We start from the raw sequence: 17,730 nt of genomic DNA, 5'->3' as shown, positions 1-17,730 counted from the left end.
CCACCCACCCCACCCACGCCCCCCCCCCCCGCCACGACCCAGCCTCTTACGGCACCAACTGAGGCACCCAAGAGGATTACCCTGCTTTGCCCTCTCTCCCACCGCCCCCAAAAAAGAAAAGATCCCCTCCCCAGGCCCACCCCTTCCCCTCTTCCCTCCCCCCTCCTCCCGAACTTTCCCTCTCGCATGCTTTTCCCCTGCACCACGGATCGCCTCTCCGATGCCGCTTGCCTGGAAGCTGCGTTAGGAGCGAGCGGCGGCGGCGGCGGCGGCGGCGGCGGCGGCAGCTCGGGAGTGCTATGACCGGCAAACTCGCCGAGAAGCTGCCGGTGACCATGAGCAGTTTGCTAAACCAACTGCCTGACAATCTGTACCCCGAGGAGATCCCCAGCGCGCTCAACCTCTTTTCTGGCAGCAGCGACTCGGTAGCCCATTACAATCAGATGGCTACAGGTAAGGGCGGCGGGGAGGCGGCGAGGAAGGAAAGGGAGAGAGGAAGAGGAGGGAACGAGCTAGCGATGGATGGATGGATGGATGGATGAATGGATGGATGGATGGATGGATGGAGAGATGGATGGATGGATGGATGGAGAGATGGGGGCGCGCTGGGAATTTTCCGGGGGGCGAGTTGCTTTTCCCACCCACTCCTCCCGCCCTCCCCGATCGGGAAGGCTCGGTTGGCGACGCCACGGTAGAGGCTTCGGTTCTCCCGGGTGGGGGCAGCCGCCGACCGAAGGGAGGTAGGTGCAAGCGGCTCTGGGGTTCTCCACTTAGGGGGCGCGATCGCCGGGCTGCGCGCAAGGCGTAATGCTGTCGCCCCCTTTCCCGGGAGGAGCCCAACGTCCCTTTTCACCCGCGCTCTCCCCCCTTACTCCCTCAGCCTCCCACCCGGGATGGAGCCATGTGCGGCGTGGAGTCCCCGCGGTGGGAGAGGTACTGCGACGCTGCCTTTCCAGGGCTTTCAGCAAAGCCGTGGGGGTGTGGGGACGGCGGGGAGGGGATAAGGTGGGGGCCCACCCGCGCGGGGGCTGCCACGGGGGACGATCCCCGGACCGAGGAGCTTGGGAAGAGCGGCCACTCCCGCCATGGAGACACCGGCCGGTTTTCCGCCGCCCTCCACTCTCGCTAAGCTGAGGCTGGGCTTTCCCCCTCCAGCAAAAGCCGAAAGCTCCTTCAGGCCCGGAGGAGGCTGGGGCTGGGGGAGGCGGCGGGAGAGCTCCCTTTGCGGACAGCACCCCTCTACGCGCCGCGGACAAAGCGTCGGAGCGCTCCGGGTCAGCTCCCCGGGCGCAGTGCGCACCGGGGGCTTCGTCGGGGCAGGAGAGGCGCGGGGTCCGGCGCGGACAGCGCTAGGGGAAGAGGCCGAGTTGTGTGCGCTGGAGAGCGAGAGCCCGGCGCGCTCCGGGTCTGAAACTACCTGTAGCTGCAGCTACCTGCCCGCCCCACCTCGGGAATAACAACAATGCTTCTCGCGCTCGCGCCTCTGTGTGTGTGTGTGTGTGTGTGTGTACGGCGTGTGCGGTGTGTGTGCAGCAGCCACTCCACACCCCGATCAGTAGTATTTTGCTGTATCCAGGTTGCGCCCGGGAGCGCGGCACCGCCCGCTTTGCGCCTGGCGCAGCCTACCCCATGCGCTGCGCACTCCACCCGGCCGCACCTCCACACCTGGGCAAGGACCTGGGCGCCCCGGCCTGGGAGCCGACTCGGCTTCACTCACCCCTCCCCTCTCTCCCCCGCTCTCCGCAGAGAATGTGATGGACATCGGTCTGTCCAACGAGAAGCCCAACCCGGAACTCTCTTATTCGGGCTCCTTCCAGCCAGCCCCTGGCAACAAGACCGTGACCTACTTGGGAAAGTTCGCCTTCGACTCCCCTTCCAACTGGTGCCAGGACAACATCATTAGCCTCATGAGCGCCGGCATCTTGGGGGTGCCCCCGGCCTCTGGGGCACTCAGCACGCAAACCTCCACGGCCAGCATGGTGCAGCCGCCGCAAGGGGAAGTGGAGGCCATGTATCCGGCGCTGCCCCCCTATTCTAACTGCAGTGATCTCTACTCGGAGCCTGTGTCTTTCCACGACCCCCAGGGCAACCCCGGGCTCGCCTATTCCCCCCAGGATTACCAATCGGCCAAACCGGCCTTGGACAGCAATCTCTTCCCCATGATTCCTGACTACAACCTATACCACCACCCCAACGACATGGGCTCCATTCCGGAGCACAAGCCCTTCCAGGGCATGGACCCCATCCGGGTCAACCCTCCCCCTATTACCCCACTGGAGACCATCAAGGCATTCAAAGACAAGCAGATCCACCCGGGCTTTGGCAGCCTGCCCCAGCCGCCGCTCACGCTCAAGCCCATCCGGCCCCGCAAGTACCCCAACCGACCCAGCAAGACCCCGCTCCACGAGCGGCCCCACGCGTGCCCGGCGGAGGGCTGCGACCGCCGTTTCAGCCGCTCGGACGAGCTGACCCGGCATCTGCGCATCCACACGGGCCACAAGCCCTTCCAGTGCCGGATCTGCATGCGGAGCTTCAGCCGCAGCGACCACCTTACCACTCACATCCGCACGCATACGGGCGAGAAGCCCTTTGCCTGCGAGTTCTGCGGGCGCAAGTTTGCACGCAGCGACGAGCGCAAGCGCCACGCCAAGATCCACCTCAAGCAAAAGGAGAAGAAGGCGGAGAAGGGGGGGGCGCCTTCTGCGTCCTCGGCGGCCCCGGTGTCCCTGGCCCCTGTGGTCACCACCTGCGCCTGAGGCTCGGGCCCCCAGATCACACTTTTCCCCTTCAGTGTCTCCCGGCTGCTGGCCTGAATGCAGCCGGAAAGCTAGCCACGGAGGCGCAGGGGCCGCGCCCTGGCCTCTCCATGGACGTAAGGCCCCTTGTTTCCCTTCGCTGTCCCCCGTTTCCACCCTTTCACACCGGCCAACGGTCGGGGGCCAGGGCAGGAGGCGCCTTCCCCTTGCTGCCCCCCATTAGCCAAGGCGTGGGGGCGGAAAGGTGGCGTCTAGCCCGCTTTGTTTAGTTGGGATCGTCTTGATCCAGGGGCCGCCGGGCCGGGCCAAGGACCTGCGGGGGACTGAAGGCTGGGCCCGCCCAAGCCTCGCTGGACCCAAGCACCTCACGGTTCCCCCCACGTCTCCCTCGGTTCCCCATCGAAGACCCGAGAGGGGGAGGGGGTAAGGAGCGCACCAAAGCGCAGAGCTTGCTGCCCGCCGCACGCACGCGCGCCTGCGTGCGGGGATGCGCGCGAGTGTGCGTGCTCGTGTGAGTGTTATGTGTGCGTGTGTGTTTCTGTGTGTGTGTGTGTGTGATGTGTGCGCGCGCGCGCGCGCACGTATGTGTGCGAGACTCTTGAGCTGAACTGGGCTATGTCCACCCCAAACTCTTCCCCACCTCGGGTCCCCAGGCCGCTGGGGGCCTGCACGTGGCGGGATGAGACGGTCTTCCATCTGCTCCGAAATAATGTTTCTTACAGAAATGCCTCGGGTGCCGCCGCCGCGGTGCTGCTACCGCCGCTTAGGGTTTGGCCCCTCAGAATCCCTCCTTTTCTGAGCGCTTCCCTCTCAAGGCCTCAGGGCAGTTTGATCTTCGGGGAGAAGAAGCAGCCATCACTGAACCTGCCTTTTAAAAAAATGTGTTTCCTCGGCCCCAGAGATTTTAAAATCTCTGTTCCTGAGTTTGCCCTCTGCCCTTTTCCCCTCTCCTCTCCCTTCTGCCCTCTAAGCCTTTTCCCATCTCTTTCCAAATCTTTTTCCAAAAAGGCAGGCCTCAACCAACCACCCCATTTTACCATCTTTTTGTTCTCTCACTCACATACCCATTTCTCTTCCCACCATTAATGGGAATGCAGCCTTTTTTTTCTCTCTCTCTCTCTTTGTCATCACCAACACAACAGGTAGAATTCAAATTTATGAATATGGTGTGTGTGTATGTATGTATATATGTGTGTCTACACACACACACACATATATACATTTATATATAACATGCACACACTATGTATTCCTAGTAAAATAAAATCTCTAAGGTACTTGGCTATCCAGTGCAGTGCACTGGAATAAAGAGAATTTGTAGGCATTTACAGCTTTAAATGATTTATTTTTTATGAAAACTTTAACTGATGAGATTATATCTACATATGTGTGTATGTGTGTGTGAGTACGTATATATGCATCCATATACACACATATACACACATCTCTGTCCAAATTTTCCTCAAAGCTATGGGGATGTTTGCATTTATCCATGTTGATGAATGAGGCACATATTTTCCATACCCCAGTCTCACCTTCTCCCCGCCCTACCTCACCTCTTCTCAGGCACCCCCTCCTACCCAGCCTCCTCCACACAGGGGTGACTCTTTGGAAGTGGAGTAGTAGGGAAGGTTACTCTCTGACACAGCTTCCAGTGCAGTCTTGCCTGAATGTACTGTTCCCTGTTAGCGTTATTTCTCCTGTGGTCAGTAAGCTGCCCAGAGAGAAGGAACAAAGGTCTGGAGTTTACAGAATGTCTGTTTTTAAAGTCACTTTATGCATTTCCCACTTTTTTTTTTTTTTAAGAAAAAAGCACCGGTTTTTTTGGTGGCGGAGAGATAATACTAAAGGAGTCTAGTGAAAGGGCGGAAAAAAATCAAAGAGCAGGGGATTGTGGACTTCCAGGTACTTGGACTTTTTGTAGAAGGAGAGAGAAGTGGATGAAGTTTGCCGGGAGGGCCCATATTTTTTCAGCTGAAGGGTAAAATCTTTCTTTGCAGAGACAGTATTTTGCTGAATACTTTTTATAATGTGATGATTATTAAAAACAAAAATTTTGGTCATTTCAAAGCTGGAAGGAGGAATCAGATATCCTTTAATATTTTTTCCTTGCTCCTTCTGGTATATGCATGTCACTGCATGATAACTCTGAGTTTTCCTTTGTTTTAATAAAACTGTTCTCAGACATTTAAGCTAAACTAAGAGAAAAAATAGCTTTGTTGCCAAAAGGTTGTGCTATCCAGATTTTTTATATGTCTGCATGTTTTAAGAAAAAAACAGCAAAAGAAAATGCACTCTAACTTATGTGAACTGAGAGGAAAAAAATCAGGTTTTAAACAGGAAAACCTATGGGGAATGATATTTTTTGAAAGACTTTTGTATAAAGTTGAGTACTTAGAAAAAGACAAACCAGATGTAATATATTTTGTGGATGTTTTTATTTCTTGGATTTATAGTACCTTATACTAAGGTTAAAAAAATATGCTTGTTATCGTGAAAAGGTGAAATTCTTCACCAACATTTCATTTGCTCCTTTGTCACATTGTTATGCCAATATAATATAGTTAATGAAAACAGCATTTTTAAAAACTGAAATATTGAAATGGTGTAATGTTGTACCATTTGCACTGTGAGCAAATGCTAATACAGTAAATATATTGTGTTTGCTGACAATCAGCCGGCCTATAAATCTCCTTATTTTATTTCTTGTTTTCATAGCATAAAGTTTTGGTTTGGCCTGTTTTTTGTCTTGTTTTGTTTCTGGCTGGTGGTTGGTTTGATACGTTCTTACGCCTGGTTTTTGTGGTTCTTGCTCTGAAACCCCTCACCGTGGAAACATGGAGTCTGGTGTTCTTAGAAGTTGGTTAGAATTTCGTGCGGGTTCTGGCGTTTCAAACTCAATGTTGAGTGTTTACTGTGGTTCTCAGAGAATTCTACTGTGGTTCTAGGGATTCTCCTCCACCCTTCTGGGAGCCTCAAACTGCCAGAAAGATTAGGTGAGCAGATTAGATAAGCTCATGGGAGCCGGGGCTGATGACTGGAACCTTCTAGAATCTTTCTCTCTGGTTTCCAATGGGTATTTGAGAGTAGAAGGGAGGGGATCTCCTGGCTTATGAACTATTTCTCTGGTGGCTTCAGGGGACACCAGAATAGTACCTGCGGTGGTCTCTGCGGCCACACTGAGTATTACTCTTGCTAGACGTTTTGAAGCCTGAGAAACAAATGGAGATTTGAGAGGGGGTTCTTCAGTGTTGGCAAGATAACCAGAGAGATTGAAAGCTTTTTGGTGGTCCGATAATTGGGAAAAATCAGGTTTAAAAGCACTACAACGCAGTCCCACTTGGACAGGATTCTCCAGGCCTCACTATTTGTAGCTGCCTGGGAAAGGGTGTCCTAGTTCTTATGAGCTACCCAAAGATCCGATGCTTAGAAGAGAAGAAAGAACACAGGAATTTGGAGAAATACAGGGAATGTTTTATAGGGCAGTAATCCCTCCCATCTTACAACTTCTATCTCCCATAGAAGTGATGCTTCCCTACCCTATGAGCTTTCTTCTCCAGAACCTTCCCTTTCCTTAACTGACTTTATTTGCCAGCCCTAGAGCTTTCTCCGTTTCTCTTGAAGAGATATGTACCCTCCACTTCCTTCCTGTGTCCACATCTCCATCCTGCTCCCTTCACCTAATTTCCCATCATTTTTAGAATCCTTTATCATTGGGAGGCTTGTTCTAGAACAGTCTTTGGACAGATCAATCCTCTGTCTCCTGCCTGCCCTCTTGCTTGGGTTTCTCAGCCATGCATTTTGCATATTATCTGCCTCAGCAACATTTAGGGGCTTGGTGTCTGATACAGAGCTATGTCAATGTAGCATGACACTATGAATGGGGGACAGTGTCTCAACGCCTGGGGTGCCATCCAGGACAGCCATACAGTGACAGAACTATACTAAGGTGTCCCTGCTCAGAAACTGCTCTTATCACACACCCCCGCCACCCCACCCCACCCCACCCCACCCCACCCCTGCATCCTGCCCTCCATGTAGGCCCATCACAGTGAAAAATGTGGGTGGTATTTCTGGTTGGCTATAGTTACTAAGACACTGAAGGCAGACCTGGGTGGAGGAGGTGGGCTCTGGCCTTAGAAAAGAATGTTTTTGAAGTAAGAGATCAATAACAAGAACGCAATACGCAGTCTTAAATTTTCTCGCCCACACAGTTCTAGGTCACTGGCTGCCATCTTGAATTCCCTTCTCTAACCTCATGAAACTTTGAAACTTCCAAGCTGCAACTTTGTGTACGGCCATAAGGAGGTATCCTTCATTTTTAACAGAGGGAATCAAGATGGCCAAAAAGTCCTAATGATGGAGCATATAATCCATCTCTTTGCTAAACTGGATGAATCCTTCCAGATTTCTATGTGTTTTTCAAGTGAACATCGTCAGAAGAAGATAGCTCACTGGGTGTCTTCGCAGTTAGCATTCAGCCCCACCTGCACCTTCTCCAATCCAGCCAGGCCTTCAGGAGTGATACTTTCGTCAACAGTGTACTATGCGGCATGACTAATAAACTCACTTCCCATTGGTGCATATTGCTCAACCCATCCTTGTTCAACCACTGGGTTACTTGGCAATATGGCAGCCTGCCTGGCTGGCACCAGCCCTGTGTGGTGTAATCTCTGCTTCACACCTTGTAGCTAGATAAGGCTGCCCCAGATAGCATCACACCAGCAACCCAACCTGCCTGGGTTTTGTAAATATGGGGAGAGGAGATTCAACCCTGAAACTTAGGGGTGAAGCGGGGGTATGGTAGAGGAAAGGCCTGGATGGGGCTATCATGAGAAGGAATCAAGGGAGGCTTTGCAAAGAAGAGGCCTAGGAACAAAATCAGGCATAAAAGTGTGGAAACCCTAAGTTGTTTGGGGGTGAATGAAAGGATGCCCCCCCCCATGCACATACCCCTCTGGAGTGGCCTATAGAAGGTGATGACTCTTTGCAAAATTGTACTCAGTAAAATGGAATTGGATACAAATGAGAAGATACTTTGTGAGAACTAGGGGCAAGGAATAGCTTACTTATATTTTTATATGGTGGTGGTTGTGGTGGTGGTGGTGAGGTGGTGGTGGTGAGGTGGTGGTGAGTGAGTGAGTGTGTGTGTGTGTGTGTGTGTGTGTGTCTATGTATTATTCACAAGTATATAAAAAGGAATAGGAAGATGGATTCCAGTGAATGTAGGCAGTAGCTATGGCCAATCGTTACTGATGCCCTTTTGCTAGTCCAGAATTTGCTTGCCATAGATGAGGGGGTTGTGAGCTGCCTTTTCCCAGCCTTGATCAGCTCCCCTTGTGTCCCGGAATAATAAACCCGGGGAAAGTAGGAGACCTCTGTGTGTCCCAAAGACTAGAAATCATACTGGCAAAAACCTTAACGACTAGGGGAAAATGACTTTCTAAAAGGTGCCATGGGGTTTTAAAAATAGGTCAGAATCCTAAATCTATCTCAAGTGGTTCTTTTTAGAAAACCCACTCTTTGTGTGGAGAGGAATGAGGTCTCCAGAAGAAGGGGGAAGATCTGAGTGACGCTTGGAGCCCCTTGGTCACAGCAGTCCCTGGGACAGCCCTGAGGACATGATCACTCCCCCATCAGTCATCTAAGGAGGCCTGGAACATGTCTGGTCTCATCAGCTTCTCCCAGCATCCCAGGTCTTGAAATTTCACTGCTCCTTTTGCTTGAAGTTTACCATCCATGCCACCTCTAATATTTTCCACGATGATCATTTTCTCAACCCTCTACAAGAACAGAGGTGGGCCAGGGTTGGGGGCAGTGTCACGGGGCTTTCCCCAACTTGTGCTAAAGTCTCTGACGTGTGCATGCCCAAGCAGGAAGGGACCAGGCCCTGACTCTCCTGCCTGGGATCCTCATCCCCCATCCTCATCACAACTGCTTCATCTGGGCCCTGGAATTGGGGTTGTCCCTGCCGCTGCCCCTCCTGGCCACCAGGGGCACAGCGCTCCTCTGCCCACTGACCTGGGCATGAAAAAACTATGTCTTCCTTTCTGGCAAACACACAGATGGCTAGAAGAAAGGTTTCCGAGCAATCTTACTAAGGAGGTAATGCAAACAGATCATGGACGCAATGCCGCAAACAAGAATTAGAGAATACAAGGTTCTAGACGGTGCTGGCTACTTAAAAGAACATGGGGCTGGTTTACTGAGATCCTGCTCTGCTCTCAAGGTCTCTGGATGAAGGATGAAGAAGGCAATCTCTGGGCCTTGAAATGCCTTTCCTGGACCTCAGGCACCCCACTCTGCTCCTACAGTCTCCTCCTTCACCCATTCCTGGGGGCCTCCAGGACTCTACAACCCTCCATTTCCATCATGGCTCCAGTGATGTTCTCTCATTTGCATGGAGCGTGATCACTAGCCCTTCAGGTGGCTCGCCCCATGAGGCCTGCCCAGGGCCTGCAGCCGTCTCTACCTCGGACCTTTCACAGTAGCATCATGACCCGACCAAAACCAGATGCTCTTTTCTAATCCGGCCAACAGCAGACTTGAGTCCCCTTTGGGATCACCCACTGAGTTCCCAGCGAGAGGCTCAGGAATGCTTCCATCTCTCAGCTCCCTGGAGGAAAAGAGATGTCTTAACGCCCCTGAGGCTGGAGACAGCCCAGCCCTCCAAGGGGGAAGTTACCCTTGTCTGTGGCCCTGCGTTCTCTGGGGTGGTTCACGCCAGGGGTTGACCGCTTACCCAGAATGCATCAGGTCCCTGTCTCCACCAAAGGGAGGGAGATTAGTGACCAGGACAGAACTGGGCCTCCAGGAACGTTGGCTTCTTCTCAACGACAGGCTGCAAGAGCTCTGGCGCTTTTACTCCTGAGGGTTTTTCCCCTCCGGGTGCCCAAAGTTCTTCTATTCTTCCTTGTTCCCTTCTCCCCACTACTTAGGAAGGTCAGGCCATCTGAGCAGGAAAGCAGAAAATTTTCCGGTTCCTGCGTGACCCTAGGGTAGTAAGGAAAGCTTTCTTGGGTGCACGTGTTACTCAGGTCTCTGTCCTGAAAATTGAGAGGCAGTTTGATAACCCAGCAGCTACTCCAGCTTTTCCTTTGGGGCCCTTAACCTGCTTTGGAATCACCACCTCCATCCTAGATCTGAATCCCACCTCTTGCCACTTTCTTGCAGTGTGACTGTCAACAGGTTTCTTAGTCTCTCTGGACGTCACTTTCCTCCCGTCTGATCATTAGCCTTGTGGGGTTCAAAAGAAGTGATGTGTATGGTGCCTGCTTCAGTGTGGTGCTCCATAAACGTTACTCATCTTCCTTGTCCCTTGCCCCTGCCCCCTTTCCCCATCCTCCAAACCCAGATGTGAGAAAGAGGGCTCTGGCTCCACCAGGGATGGGCACACCAATTCAAAGACGGCCAGAGGAACTTGCAGTCCTCACGGCCACTCTCCAGCCCAGCCATCCACTGGACATCTGTAGTCTGAAAATGGATCCTTTCCACCCCCAATCTGACCAGAGGACACAAGTCCTGTCCCCTCTTGGCCACAGCGGCTGCTCATTGTTGCCATTTCTTGACCTGGTTCCTGACCCCTTCCCAAGTCCTTTTGTGGGTGGATGTAACACCTTCCTGATCCAGTATCACCCACAAAGTTAATTAATGTGTCATTGAGCTATTGCCTGCTTCCTGATCCTCACCAGGGATTTAAATAAAATGCAACAGCCCCAGCTCTTCCCCGACAGTCTCTCACCCTGGATCTGAGACTTGTTCTTAGTCATCAGTCCTTGACCTCAGCCTTCTGGCCAGTTCTCAGCTTCCAGCCCCAGGGCTGGTGGCACTGCCACCCCCAACCCTAGTCTGGGAGCAGAAGTGCCATCTAAGGCTTTAATGGAAGTGATGTTCTATGAGAGAACCAGGGATGTCCGGGCCCTTACCTCATCCCACCCCCCTGGGTGGGTTCCCCTAGATTTGTAGAGTCATAGGGGACCTTGAGAGGGAATTTAGTCCAACACTCCTTTTCAGGTAAGGAAATAGAGACCTCCGGAGGTCCCATGGCTTGTCCAAGATCACACATCCAGTAAAGGCAGAACCAGGATTTCAGATCCAGACTATCAGTGGAGGGTCCCATAAGAAGGTGCTGATTGCTTCATTTATTTAATAACTATTTATGGAAGGATATAGCCGTGAACAACAACAAAAATCCCTCCATTCTCAAAGATTCTCTTCCCCAGGGCAGAAACAGGTAAAAAACAAGCAAGCAAATACATATTATGTCAGATTGTGATCTATATCGCAGAGAAGAATGCAGCAGAGTAAGAAGGAGGAGTGCTGGCGAGCCGGTTACAATACGTTACAGGGTGGTCCAGGACAGCCTCACGGGAAGGGGCCTTTGTGCACAGATGCAGGAGGTGATGGAGCTGGCCACACAGGGGCCTCTGGGCAAGAGCGCTCTGGGCACAGGGGATGGAGGGTGCAAAGGTCCTGGTGATGGTGTTCTTGGGCTATTCACAGAATCACGTGGAGCCAGAGTGACTGGAAAGGAGTGAGGCAAGGGGTCAGCCATAGGAAGAAGTCAGAGAGGTAGCGTGGGACCAGATCACAGAGAAAGCAAACACAATCTGAAGACTCATGGTCAGGGAGAGCCCCCGCCAACCCGCCACTGAGCCCCTGGGGAGAGCCACGACCTGTGCCTGGGTGTCCTCTCCCTCTGCCTAGGCTGCCTCTCCTTTCAGCCTTCAAAGCCCCCTTCCCCTGCTTGGCTTCCTCATCTCCCTGACTGCAGTCTTCTTAAACTTTCTTCCACGTCCTCTCAGAGGCCACCAATGCCTCCTAAACTCCAGCCTGTCCACAGAGAGACAGAACTGCCTCCCTTGAGAACCAAAGCCTGCGAACCCTTTCTCTTCCCGTTGCCATTTGCCTTGGTGCCAAGTTCCTAATAAGATGGATGACCCTTCCTGCTGCCCAACCTGAGAGTGGGAATCTCCCGTGGCCTCATCTCTCAGAAACTGCTCCTGCAAAGGCAGCTCCCTCCTTCTGTGGCTGCATTGGCCATGTCTCCTGCCTTGGCAAAGAACTGGTGGATGGCCACGTTCCTCTGATAGGATCATATTCTTACCCCAGCCCTGAACGTGTAAGATGGGACATTCCTGAAATCACTTCATCCACAATCTTCCCATCCACAAGCTCCAGCTCCCTGGATTGTTGCAAATCTTAGTCTTGGATTATCATTTCTATACACTTGTCTGAGCAGTTTCATTCTGGAGAAGAAAAATGTCTTCCCCCTGCCTTTTCTTTGGTCTTCCACTTCGCGTCTTTCCAAAAGCCCCCATCAGTCTCTGTCTTTCCGTGGCAACTTGGCATCATCCAGAGCTTCTTTGCATCTATTCATTTATCCATTAATTTAGCAAAACTGTATTAAAGCAGGTCCAGTGCCTGCCCCGGGGAGGGGAGGGAAGCAGCAGGCAGTACAAAGGCAAACATGCACAGGACACTGTCCCTACCCTCGAGGATCTTCCATTCTGTCAAGGGAGAGGCAGATGCATAAACAGACTATTTCAATACATGGGGCCTGGTGTCATGTGATGGTGGTTCCTGATAGTAAGGCACCTAAATCAGAGTCTAGTGGGAGGCAGGGAGGCGGGGGAGGTAAGGGTGGGTTGAGGGAAACTTCCTGGGGGATCTTAGAAAGTCCTCTCCCAGGTCCCACAATAATAGTGAAACCTCAAAAGTACTGAGAACTTACTACCTGCCAAGTGCTGTGCTACGGTCTCTTGTGAATTATCCCATTGGACTCTAGGTAGAGTGGATCTACCTGGGATGCTCACCTGGTGGCCTGTAAGGCTGCTCACTCTCTTGTCCTTTTCCCCAAAGAGGAAGAGAAAATTCCAGTGGCCCACAGGCCCCAGGAAACAACATAGCAGCTTGGAATCTCTGGAGCAGGCCCAGCTGGCTTGGTGGAGGTTGTCCAACCCAGATGACACTTCCCTGTGTTACATTCTGGTTGCTACTTCTTGCTACAGGGCAGCCATTTCTGGGGCTGGGGCGAGGGGGTAGGATGGGGGTTCCATCTTCTGATTCTCCTCGGTCCGTGCAGAGAATCCCTCCTGCTGACCTCCCTGCCTGCTCCTCAGCCCAGAACCTGAGATGGTAAGCTGGGAGCAAAGACCGCCCCACACCCTCTTTCTTTTGGGCACTTAGAGTTCAGCTTCCACAATTCCAGACATGGACAGACCTCTGCCTTCCCCCTTCTCAGCCCACTCACCTGCTTCTCCTTTGCTGCTGTTGGAAGAGCTCAGGCTCTCAGCCGAAAGACCAAAGGCGTAGCTTCAGCCCTAGCGTTGCCTTTCCCTCTGTTAGACCATAGGTCAATCTTGGAACTTGGCTGAGCCTCTGTTCTCCCATCTGTACAATGGAGTTAATGCCCCTACTCTCCACAGGGCCGTTGAGCAGATGTGCTGCAATGTAAAATTGTGAAAAAGAGCTATTCTGTCCCAGAAACCTGAAGAAGACTATTGAGGGATGCTTTTCTCCTTTGACAGGTGACTATTCCAGGCAGATGTTCCCGGCAGAGCTAGGAGCTAGGTCTGGGCTCTTCCTACTAGATCAGGTGAGGAAACCACACAGGGCCCAGAGGTGACAAGCTCAGGAATGGTCCCTGCTTCACAGAAACTTCTGGGTCTTGGGGAGCTGAAATTTACATCCAATGAGAATCTATATCATCAAACAACTGTACACCTCTGGGCTCCACTGCATCAGGAGTCAGGCGATCTGGCTGTTGGTCTTGACTCTGAGATTAGGACAAAATTGTATGATGCTTGCAAATTCACAGTCCTCCTCTGGGTCTTAAAGTCCTAGCAGGAAGGTGAGTGGTGCTAGTGGTAGAGCCATACAGCACCCCCGGCTCTGGTGTTCTGCGACCAGCACACAGTACACACAAGACCCACCCCTGCACCTCCCCACGGCGGGGCCGAGCCAGAGCCTAGAGCGGCAGGACGGCAGGACGAGGGAGAGACAGACCTCTGCTCCGGGCCTCCTGGGCCTGAATTTAATGACCCTGCTTCCTGCTGCTCAGACACTCCGGCCTCTCTCCAGCCCCCCTGGCTCCCTGGGCCCTCTGTTCCCTGACTCTACTTCCTTCTGGCCTTCGCTGTGATTGTTTGGGGAAGGTGCTTTTTAACCCTTTCTCTCCCTCATTTGCCTGCAAAGTGCGTAGAAACTGGCATTTAGTGAGGTCCCCTGGTTTGGGGTCCCATTCAGTCCAAATGCTCTCAGAGTGGCCTGAGGTGCGTGGATAGTCAGCCTTCCGCCCATGGACTGGAAGGCCCCGGAGGGTGGCTGGCTCCTGGCAGGAGCCACTGCCCTGTTGAGGGGAGCTCTGCCTCTGGGTCTCCACCCTGAAGACTCATACTGCTGGGAGTCCTCCATTTTTGGATTTTAGCCCCAAACCCACCACCTGAGCCTCTACCTCTCCTACCGGGAAAGGCCTCTCAGAAGGTTCTGGAACCTCATTCCTTCTTTCCAACCCCAAAGCCCAAAGCCCATCCTCCTCCCTAACAGGCTGCCTGGAACCAGCAGCGCCTTCCAGCCTGCACACCCTCTCTCCCTTATCTCAAACATCACCTATTTTTTCCACCCCTCACCCCACTGGAGCGTCTGCTGGGTTTCCCAACCAGCCCTGGGTCAAGCCTGTGTCAGATGGATTGAGTCATTACCTCCACCTCCTCCCCAACTCTCCCAGGTCCCAGGGCTTGGTCTGGTTTAGCAGGCTGGAAGGGACGACGCATCCCTCCCACGTAAGGAGAATCCGAGGCCCTACGGGCCTCCTGGGACTGGGATTTTCCTGATGTTCAGCCTACCTTTGTCTTCCCTGGAACGATACCTGGTGGGTCCCCCTATGTCAGCACCATAGACCCCTCCATCACCCATTTGACCACCCAACAGATCACCTGAGTTTGCTTCCTGCCCAGCTCTCCCCTGCAGCGCCTTCTCTGAGTACTCAGGAAACTTGGACGCCGCAACTAACCTCTCTGGGCCTCAGATGACACATCTCTGAAATGGGGATAATAATACCTCGCCTGCCTCAGGCAGGACCCTGGGCCAGCCGATTTCCCAAGGTCCTCTTCCGGTTCTCTTAGGTCTGCTGATTCTCAGCTCTTTCTCGCCCCTACTCTGAGAACAGCACCTCATCTGCACCCACTTGGGAGTCTTAGCTCGCTTCTTCCCCATCCTTGGCACGCCAGCCTTCTCCCAGCAGCTCTCTCCTCGGCTCCCACCTCTCTCCCATCCACATACCCCTACCCTTGAGTCTCTCCAGACTTTCTTATAGGAATCTCCAAACAAATCCAAGAACAGGCCTCCAGACACCACCCCATCCCACGCCGCCGCCAGAGGTTCAGGTCACCACTTCCCTCTGCACTCCCCCCACATCGTCCAGGAAACCCCAGAGGTTACAGAGCAAAGTCCAGTTTCCCTCTGGGGACCAGAAGATGGGCTCTGGCCTCTGTTCACGCAGCATTCTGGAGCTGGCGGGGCCCTCAGCCGTCCCTTCTGTGTGCAGCCCGGTGGCGGCAGGCCGGGGAGGGGGGGACTCCCCTCTTTGTACGCGCCCTGCACACATGCTCACAGCAGCCTCACTTAATTCTCCCGCAAGCAGTCTCTCCTGCCCTCCCTCCCCCTCTCGATTTCTCTTTCTGCGCTGTGCTCCTAGAACACACCCTCCCAGCCCACCAATCCTACACATGCCACTGTGCTTTACAAGCATCAGCTCCAGAATTTCCCAGTTCTCCACTCGCTCCTCCACCCCATCCCTCCAACTCCTCCACCCCCAAAAGGGTGGGCCCCTGGATGCCCACAAGACAGACATGCCTCAGCTTCCCCCAGCCTGCCTTTATCAGAAGGGTCTTTGCAGGCTCCTCCCTAAGCCCCTCACCTCCCTTTCCCCCTGAACGAAAGCAGCTCAAGGTCCCCAGCAGCCCTGGCAGCCCCTCCCCGGCATCTGGTGAAAGGACAAGAAAGAAGAACTGTAGGTTCTTTTTCCCCAAGACTCCTAGATTTTGCACCAAAATGCAGGGTGTGCTCCTGTTTGCATCTTTTTTTTTTTTTGTTTCCTTTCTGAAAATAACCATGAAACTATCATTTCCTCCCACTGCCTTTTCCCTATCTTATTTGGATTAGCAGAGTTGCTGGGAGAGGTGCTTTGGAGCCACTGACAGCCTCCTTCTCTGACCTGCGCCTGGAGGACTCACAGGTGGCCCTCAAGCAGGTGCTGCCAGATGGGTACTGGGTCCCACAGGTTGGAAGGAAGGAGTGCAGATGCTGGGCACGGTGGGTCCAGGAGACCACCCCCCCCACCAAAAACAACAGCAACAACAACAACAACAGTCAAGGGCTTCTGGGAAACCAGGTTCTGCCTGGCCTCGTCCCCAGCGTGGCAAATATTGGGGAGAACTCTGCCCTGGTTTTCCCTCAGCTGTAGCTCCTGGGTGTGGGGGAAGGACCGGCAGCTCAGCCCCCTCCCGGGCCGACAGGAAGGGAGGCTGCAATGGTTGCAGACTCTCAAAGTGTGTGTTCCGGTGTGGGGGGGCGGGCGGGAGGTAAACACAGAGGAATCTATACTTACACAAGAAGGAAATGGGGTACATGCTGGGGAATATATTGCTCTTTTTCTATTTTGTTTTCACGCTCCTCCCATTCAGCCATTCTGGGCACTCATGCTGCTGCATCAAGCAAGCCTCTAAAGATGCCAGATCCAGGGTTGGGGGCGGCAGATCTGAGAGGCCCCCAAAGGAAGCTGCGGCTCACTGCACCCAAGCGCCTTCAGGGTCCAGCCGCCTGACTTTCCCTTGACTTGCTTGAGAAACTGGGTTCTCCCTCCACCCCCATCCTGCTCAGCCCTCGCTGTGGAGAGTTGCTGGCCCCACAGGTCTCAAGCCCTCTGTGACACCTCAGAGAGGTCCAGAGGCAGCGGCTCGGGCGGAGGGAGGGCAGTTAGACACGGAGGGGCGAGGAGCCTCTTCTTGCAGGGCACCCCGTGGCCCCGGCTCCTGGAGCCCGGCCTCTGAGGTCTGCGGCCACCTGGCTTTACTTCTGGTTGAAGATCACCCTGTGGGAGGGTCCGTGGGGCCCGGGCAGTTGCAGTCCCATGTGAGGCAAGGGATGGCTGGAGGAGGGTCTAAGACCTGTACTGCACACAGACCTTGGCCTGGCCCTGTGGGGTTTGGGGAGTCTGTGCCCCCGACCCCCTCCTCACACTTAGCCTCCCTTCCCTTCCCTGTGTGCCTTCTTTGGGGGTCCTTTGCTGATCACTCCGGAGGTGCCGCGGGTCAGGGCTGGAGGCGGGCAGCTGGTCTGGCCTCAGTGGCGCCACTGGTCCCTCCTACGCTGTGAGACCCCCTCTACATCCCCGCTCATGCTGGGTACCACCTTCTCGGGTGGCCAGATTTACCCTCAGGAAGGCTGGAGTAGCCTGCGGCAGCGGGGACCTCATTCTTTTCCTTGATGGCCCTCGCCTGCCTGAAAGGCAGAAGCCTTGACGTGGTGAGCTCCTCCCCCACCCCACAGTCCTTCCAAATACATCCGCCCCATATGCACCCTCTCAGTCCTGCCCCTTCTTCCCCAGCGGGACCCTTCTCCTCCCCCACTCCTGTGCCAGGCTGAGCTGCTATTTGGGGCTCTGGAAGGCCCTGCGGTGTAATCAGTGCCCAGGGATAATTGCCACCTGCCCTGCCGGTGTCTGGGGGCTGTCTCGGCCACAGCAGCAGGGGGTGGACACTGGCAGCCAGGCCTGGAGCGAGGTCAGGCTAGGGCAATCCTCCCCATCGCCCCAGATCTTCTCTACGCCACCTATAGGACCTGCAAGGATTCCCCATGAAAGCCACGCTCTCCTGGGGGCTGTGCCCACCTGGGAGGCCCTGTGGCTAGAGCTGGGAATGGGTGGCCATCCCAGCCAGGGGACAAATGTCTGGAGGCCACTCTATCACCCACA

General features: G+C 54.0%; 1 protein-coding gene and 1 long non-coding RNA gene across 3 annotated transcripts; one reads left to right on the top strand and one right to left on the bottom strand.

Annotated features, from left to right (window-relative positions):
• The first annotated feature begins 154 nt into the window (after nt 1-154).
• EGR3 (early growth response 3) lies at nt 155-6,738 on the top strand. Of its 2 annotated transcripts, XM_055082643.1 has the most exons (3): nt 330-453; nt 881-933; nt 1,747-6,738. In XM_055082643.1, the coding sequence occupies exons 2-3, from the start codon at nt 894-896 to the stop codon at nt 2,754-2,756; spliced, it is 1,050 nt and encodes a 349-aa protein (XP_054938618.1). In that variant the 5' UTR covers nt 330-453; nt 881-893; the 3' UTR covers nt 2,757-6,738. The 2 variants fall into 2 exon arrangements, with proteins under 2 accessions (XP_007126383.1, XP_054938618.1); XM_007126321.4 differs by lacking the exon at nt 881-933 and having other exon boundaries at nt 155-453.
• Nucleotides 6,739-10,936: 4,198 nt separating this feature from the next.
• On the bottom strand, nt 10,937-14,756 carry LOC129391842 (uncharacterized). The gene is made up of 3 exons (XR_008616599.1): nt 14,693-14,756; nt 13,009-13,201; nt 10,937-11,279 (listed from the first exon to the last, which is right to left on the bottom strand). It is a non-coding gene; the product is annotated as an uncharacterized lncRNA (long non-coding RNA).
• Between the last annotated feature and the right edge of the window lie 2,974 nt (nt 14,757-17,730).

Source organism: Physeter macrocephalus, unplaced genomic scaffold (assembly GCF_002837175.3).
Source record: "Physeter macrocephalus isolate SW-GA unplaced genomic scaffold, ASM283717v5 random_200, whole genome shotgun sequence".
In the NCBI taxonomy this organism is placed as follows: domain Eukaryota; kingdom Metazoa; phylum Chordata; class Mammalia; order Artiodactyla; family Physeteridae; genus Physeter; species Physeter macrocephalus.
This window is presented reverse-complemented; position numbering and strand designations above follow the sequence as displayed.

Coding starts and splice junctions, on each gene's coding strand:
- EGR3 (XM_007126321.4), top strand. CDS start 300: ATGACCGGCAAACTCGCCGAGAAGCTGCCGGTGACCATGAGCAGTTTG. Junction 454..1,746: donor TTACAATCAGATGGCTACAG/GTAAGGGCGGCG, acceptor CGCTCTCCGCAG/AGAATGTGATGGACATCGGT.